This window comes from Apis laboriosa, unplaced genomic scaffold, assembly GCF_014066325.1.
Source record: "Apis laboriosa isolate Shangri-la unplaced genomic scaffold, ASM1406632v1 scaffold13_cov153, whole genome shotgun sequence".
NCBI lineage: Eukaryota > Metazoa > Arthropoda > Insecta > Hymenoptera > Apidae > Apis > Apis laboriosa.
In genome coordinates, this window is record NW_025221370.1 from 4406412 (window position 1) to 4413859 (window position 7448).

General features: G+C 34.3%; 1 protein-coding gene across 1 annotated transcript; it reads left to right on the forward strand.

Annotated features, from left to right (window-relative positions):
* The first annotated feature begins 156 nt into the window (after positions 1-156).
* On the forward strand, positions 157-5532 carry LOC122721028. The gene is made up of 3 exons (XM_043948209.1): positions 157-174; positions 3281-3347; positions 3920-5532. Exons 1-3 carry the CDS (start codon positions 157-159, stop codon positions 5530-5532), a joined length of 1698 nt encoding a protein of 565 aa, XP_043804144.1.
* The last annotated feature ends 1916 nt before the right edge of the window (positions 5533-7448 follow it).

Below are 7448 nucleotides of genomic sequence, written 5' to 3' on the forward strand. Positions count from 1 at the left end.
TAAATAAATGACATAGTAATATCGTTCACGCATGAAATATGCAAAATTGATCGGTCTTATATCAATTGAATTAGGGCAAAAAGCGTTTATGGAGAGAAAGTATAAATGACATCGGGCACGGTGTATGCCTGTTAGTCGTCACGAGCTGCACGCACGATGCATTACCCTCTACACGTGAGTATGTGGATACGCTAATACGATCCTCGTTGGCGAGAGAGGAAAAAAAAAAAAAAAAAGAAAGAAAGAAAGAAAAAAGAAAAAAAAAGAAAAAGAACGTTTCGCAATCACGAAGATGATATTCGTCCTACATCGATGACCAGTGTGTGGTAACAGGTCTACTTTTTCAAACGTGAATCGAGAAAATTAATTTTCGTTTCGTTCGCCTCTAACGATGCCCTTAGGCTCTCAGTTTTATATAATCAATTTGCTCTTTTTTTCAATATTACGTTTGTTTAAATTGTCAATTCGTATTATATACTATGTATATTTGAAAATCGAGTATCGCGGCTCTCAAAGATACTTTGTTCGAAACCAGATGAATATCATCGATCATTAATAATCGTTAAGAATTGACACACGGTGCATCGTTACAGTGAAGAGAATCCTAAGGTGTAATAAATCTAAAAGATGGCTAAATTTCTTTAACTTCTTGTGCAGTTTAAGTTTAAGAATAATTATTATTCAATTTTCTTATCACAGTTAGCCTGGAGAAAGATTTGATCGATATGTTAATAATAGTGTTGTACAATTTCCATATCTCAAATTTAGAATTTATTAATTGTGAAAAATTAGAAACGTACACTTGTTGTGCCTACGTTTATTTAAAAAAATTTTCTATTCTAAAATAATTATTCTAAAATTTCTATTTTTGTCATTTACAAATACCTTTACAAATACAATCGTCTCGATCGAAATTATTAAAATATATATATCCTCTCAAAGAAACTTTTGTACAAATCATCTCAACATTCAGATTAATTATAAAATACAGATATCTGGCACACATTGCATTTACGTAATCGCGATAATTTATTACGATTTGCAAACTGCAGGACAACCAGTTGTCGCCACATGTACACATGTCGGATAAATTTTAATGAATCCATCTTCCACGACCCATCCGCCGTGCGATTCTTACCTGTGCATATTCGCAAGTGCATGTCCTTGCGCAAAGAAAGGATTAAACGTTGCATAATCGTGCTAATTACGATCCGAGAGGAACAATATGATACAGTGTATATATATATATGACTCGTGTTCTGGGAACGTGTTCTACTTGAATTCAACGCAATTAATTGTAAATCTATCTTCAGAGAAGATTCTATAAAGTCTTCGTTATCGATAAAAGATGAAAACGAGAAGAGGTTAATTGTGCGCAAGATCGTGTTTATTATTTTCTCAGCCATTTAATTAAAGAAAAAACAAACGCGTGTATTTAATTAATGAAAATTAAGATATTCTTGAATGAAATATTTTATCGATTTTGATTGAACGATTGGAATGGAAAACGATGTGTTTCTTTTATTGGAAATTTCATAAAAAAAAAAGTGGCCATTTTTGGGCTCTATTATAGTTTAAATCGCGATAGTGACATGAGGTGTACATGGTGAGGGTATAAATCGTGAGTGATCACGTGCGCTTTATTACGACCGTAGAAATTAATCACATCAATGAATAAAGCATGAATGAAACGGGATGTAATTTTAGTTACTGCCAATTGGTACGTGTCGAATAGATTTATATGATATTTCTCGTTTACGTAATCTACTTTAACTACTTGTAATTTATACTTTTCCTGTATAAATTTCTATTTCAATAGTCAATTAACTAATCATTTTGTTTGGAAGAATGATGAAAGAAGTGTGAAAGTGTGGATTACAATAAGAAGGAAAAATTTTTGTTTAAATATATAAGTGATTAAATAACGAATAAAATGTTTAACGGTGTAGCGCAGAAGAAGATGATGGAAAAAGAAATTTTCAAATTATAAATAAGAGTGTTAAGGAAAATCGAATTGAAATAAAACGGTGCGTTTATTCGAAAAATTTCCAATGCTCCAATATTTACCGTAATTATTCTTCCAAAATGACGATTGATTATTTAATTGAAAATTAAATTCGATCTATTTATACGTCGCGCGAATATTTTCAGAGAAGAAAAAAACTTATGATATGGTTAAAAAAAAAAAGGAAAAAATACTTTCCAGTTCTTGAAAATTATTTCAATTACAATAAAAAAAAAAAAAAGAATCTAAGTAACAATAGACCAAAGTTATTTTCTTATATACGAACCGCGACGAATGACGGTACAATAATTACAATCCATTTTCTTACTTTCTTTCATGCGTATTTCGAAATCAATGTTATACAATCGATCATTTTCTCAATTACTCGACTTTTGTTCTCATGAATATCAAAGATTTCAGGAAGTAATACAAGTTTGCCGCGATTGATTGATTCGTCAAGCATTTCAAGCCTCGATAACGAATACCGTGAGAAATAATGAAGAAATACATCGATGAATTTCTATTACGAGAACGTTACAATGTGTAAATAAAACGTGAAAGAATGTGAGTACTCGTCATCTTCATAATTATTTACGATCGTGTATCGTAAATATATATAAATAACACGAATGAAGAGAGAAATGACATACAAATACATATACTTCAAAATTCGATTATCTCGATCTCGAGTAAAATTCTTAATTAAAAGAGAACTTACGAAAGAACTCAAATCTAATCCCATAACTCAAGTCAAGAGTTAACTAAATCGAAATTAACCTAGAAAGAGAAAATTCCAATTTTTCAATGTCAATATGAAAAATCTTATTAACTGAAAAATTAAATCAAAATTAAATCCGAAAGAAAGTTTCGATTCCTCGATTCGAAAGTTTCTTAAGAATTAAAAAGAATCCAAGGATAATTTCACTGTGTGACTCTTAAATCCAGATCAATCATTAAAGGAAAAGGACAATTCTGATTTTTCAATTCAGAAATCCAGATATTCTTCCGTCTCAACTCAATTGTTCGCCCAAAATTTACACAATCGGCAATAGTGGTATACATAACTATACCATGTAGGAAACAAAGTGCGTAGATCTTCACTGTTTGTGCGTTTTCATCCATTGCACAATCACAAATAAAACGTCGTATTGCGGTAAATTACCGGGCGCGCCATCACGAGCCCATCATTATTTCTCCCTATTACGCAGTTCAGAAGGGAAGCTTGGATTTTCCTGGATCTGGAAAGAAAGTTATCTATTTCGCTTCTTGTTGCAGATTGTCGTTGTGTTGACGAGCCCATGGATCCTTCAGGAATACGCGCAAGCGGCGAAAAATGGTCTAAGTAAGTCGATTGTTATTCGTTCTGGGAAAAACGCTTTTAACGATCACCGTGCGCACCCTTGAACCACTTTTAGAACAATGGAGATTATTTTTAGAAGGGAAATTTCTGCGAAACGAATGCGATCGATTATTTTCTTCTTGAATGCGAGAGATTGCAAAAGTTTAAATCGAAATTAACGAAGAAAAATTCAATTTATCTATCTATGAATGAATGTTTTAATTTTATTTTCATTCCATCTTCCATTTCTAAAAAATTCCTTGATAATTTACTCGGCATGTTACATTAAACAACAAATTTTGCCAAAGGCAAATTTTTTTCCCACTTGTTTTTTAGAAAATCTGCAAAAATAATATTTTTTAAAATTAAAAGTATAATAAATGTAAAAATATAATTGAAAGAAACTTACAGTTTATTTTAAATTAATTTTTAATTATGAAAATATATTCAAATTAATCTATTTTTGAAAGTATCTTAAAAAGAATTTAAATTTTAAGTTCCTCTATTCAAATCTCGAGTTTTAGAAGAACGATATTAAAATAATAATGCTTAAAAACCACTTTGTTGCGAAATAGGTGCCGAAGTGCTGACGTCTTTCGCCAGAAACATCGCCTCGGTTCTATCGACGACCTTGCTCAGCGATTACCAAGACTCACCTGTGAACCAGTCATCGAGCGGTAACCTTCTGAAAAGAATTCAAGATGCGCAGCGACCGTTGGAGATGGTCACCAATCAGTCAGAAGGATCAGAGACGAATGCCTCCTTTGATCGCTACCCTCGATCCACTCGCGAATCTTCTTCAAACGAAGGAGAAACACTATTCCAGAATCCTTACGCGACAAATCCTCCACGTTATTCAAAATATCACGAGTCGGTATCCTCCTACAAACCGTACGAATTCACCGTGAATTCAAGAATTCCTTACAACGAGGTGAACACACCTGGAAATCTTAATATAATCAATACCAAAGAAAATTCCGTCAACGAAGACGTTAATCCACCTCCTCTCCATTATCCTTCTCTTGGATTCAGATACAAACCTGAACCCGTCGATCCATTATCTGATTCAAATCATTATGCCAGATTAGTAGATCTTCATTATCATCGTCTCTCGACTCAGAGACCCGTCGATCCTCGGCAACATTCGACAACACCCGAACAAGAGATTAACACGGATGAAAACGGGAATAATAACCAGATTGCCAGGATAACTCGAAGACCTTATAATCTCAATTATCGTGGCTCCTTTCATAATTCCTATTATACACCAGGGTTTCAAGGACAGCCAGAGTTCTATCCTCGCGAGAGGCCCGTGGAAAGTGAGGATCGATACGTGACTCCGACTAATGGGCGAGATGAAAGTGATCCATCTAGATTGGAAGATCAGAATCAAGGTCAAACTGCGTTAAAGGGATACGATTACGGCCCTCGTTTTCATTACGGTTTACCTCCATATGATGCTTTCTATCACGGATTTCCTGGATTCTATCCCCGCCCCTACAACCATACTTTTCATCCGGGATATAACAAAGAGACGCAGAGCGATGGTAACGGAACCGGTCCACAACCGTACGGTCCACCATCCTTTTATCACGATCCTAGGTTTGGTCCTCACCAACAACCATTCTATCCAAATTTCCACGAGCACGGAAGACCCGTTCGACCGTCTCAGAATTCAGCTGATAATCAAGGAAATTCGGAACAAATCGTTACACCAGAAAATGGACAGGGTAATAATGCCACGTATCACGGATATCCGCCATTTGGATATCCACTACCTTATGGCCCCCATTATGGGGGTCTCAATTTGCACGGTTATCCTCTGCTGCCATTCTTCGGTGGTCTTGGACACGGATTCCACGATCACCTATTCTCAGGGATCAAATCCGTGCCTTATTTGAATTTTTACCATCACTTTCCATCGGTTCATTGGCATCCTCCGTACGGTGGCCATCATTACGACCATCGACCCGTGACGACGACTGAGAAGCCCGCAGAAAAGACTGTCAACGAGAACTCTGAGGCATCGGCTTCTAACAGCGAGGCTGAAACGTTGTCCGAGATTAAATCTTCGGAGAGGACTCGATCTTCGCCTTCGAGAGGATACGAAAAACGCTTCTCCTCTGGATTCGTTGCTAAAGAGGGCAGCAAAGTAGCCGGGGATCGAATGTTGAATCAATTGATATAACAGTAGTAGTGGACTGTAACGATTAATTTAAGTGTTTAATATAAGGAAAAAAAAATATACTACTGATTATTTGTTTTATCGTTTATACGTATTGTATAATCTTCTTTCCTGATAATAATTTCCTTTAGAAAGTAAAAAAAACCTAAATAATGGAAATAAACCATCTATCCAAAAGGAGAGATTATTATTCACCTTTATTTATTACGATACTCGAGAGTAATCAAATTTATTTTTCTTTCAAATCATTCTAATGCATAATAATTTTTCTAATCTTTAAGTTAATGAAGGAAGATCGTAAAAATGGAAAATACCAAATTCCACGAGAATTTTAATTGTGATCGGTTCGCATCATCAACGGAAACAGTTTTAATTGAAAAAAAAAGACCACTTATCCGACAACTTATCGACTTATCTCATCGAAACGACACGCGCCAACGCAACATCGCATCGGGCAAAGAAGAAACGTTCCCATGGCCTATGATATACAAAAAAGTTCCCATAGATCTAGTTGGCCTTATCCTGCAATTACACCGAGCGGCGTGCCTATCACGCATGCCAACTATCACGGTCTGATAATTTTCCTGGCCTTCCCCAACAACAAATTTCGCACACGCCATTTTCGATCGATTCGCGCATATATAAATCCCAACTATAAATGCTCATAAAGTGCAACTAACTCAATTTTTTAAAATGCAATTAAAACTAAGATTGAAAGATGAAAGGTATTGCCCCTTTTTCGAGAGAGAAATCTGTCAAAATGTGTGTATCGTTATCTGAATCGGATCGCTGTTTGGAGAACGGTAACAACGCAATAAAAAAATCGATCTATCGACACTCGTTCAAGGTGAGGACGCAAGTGAGATACGTAATACGCGGAAAGTCCTTCGATATGTCGATCGCATATTCTGGGGAAATAACTGCATTGATGAAAATGGGAGGGGAGAAAAAAAAAAAAAAGGATCACGTAACTAAGCGGAATTAGATTTTTATATGTTTTCGAAGCGATGATCGAGGCGAGGCGCGTTTTATCGATTAGAAATCGCTTTGGAACGGAACAAATTTTACATACATTGCATTATACACTTGTTCGAACAGGTTTCCGATCCGAGAAAATAGATTTTATTAATATGCATATTATCAGTAAGTATGCATAAAGCCTTGATTATAATTAGCGATGGGATCAAGTTTGATAGCGAGTGTTTATCCGAGGATCCGAGTGAAATTCAATATGGAAGGTTTACTCGATGGAATTTAATTATTATTCGTGCGAGATGATTTTTTTTTTTTTTTTTTTTCATACTTTCAAACAGTAAGGATTATGCAAGCTGGTTTCAAAACTGAAAAAATGACGATTTCACTCGACTTCGATATTATAAAAAGAAAGTTATCGCAAATATACCATTCGTAAATGTTTCGAATCAATTTGGAAATGTAATGAAGTTACAATTAAAAATGTTATTTTTATTATTATTATTTTTTTCGAACTATTGATAAAAAGTTGAGTTCACTTCGTGCCATCACTAATTTATATGCAAAGTTACAATTATCATACGATAGTATAATATCATCAATTATACGATAATATAAATTACAAACTGCGAACAAATATTAAAATGCATAGGAATACTAAGTGTTACAAAGTATATTTAATTGCACATGATAAAAAAGAAAAGAAAAAATGAGAAGATAATTAGAATCGTGCAATTCTTATCAAGAAGATAAAATAATTATTCATCGTGTGATTCAATTGCGTCATTATTTTATTAAAGATGGTTCTGCGTATTTTATTCGAATCATCGATGAATAATTTATATTCATCATAATGTACTTATACGAAATTGAAATTCTAATTTAGTCCATACGAATTCTGATATAAATAATTACATTTATCGTAATTAATTTATATTACATATTCT

What these genes read in the sequence shown, in the direction of transcription:
- LOC122721028 (XM_043948209.1), top strand. An exon ending in AGCGGCGAAAAATGGTCTAA is followed by an intron (nt 3,348 to 3,919) that starts GTAAGTCGATTG and finishes GTTGCGAAATAG; the next exon opens with GTGCCGAAGTGCTGACGTCT.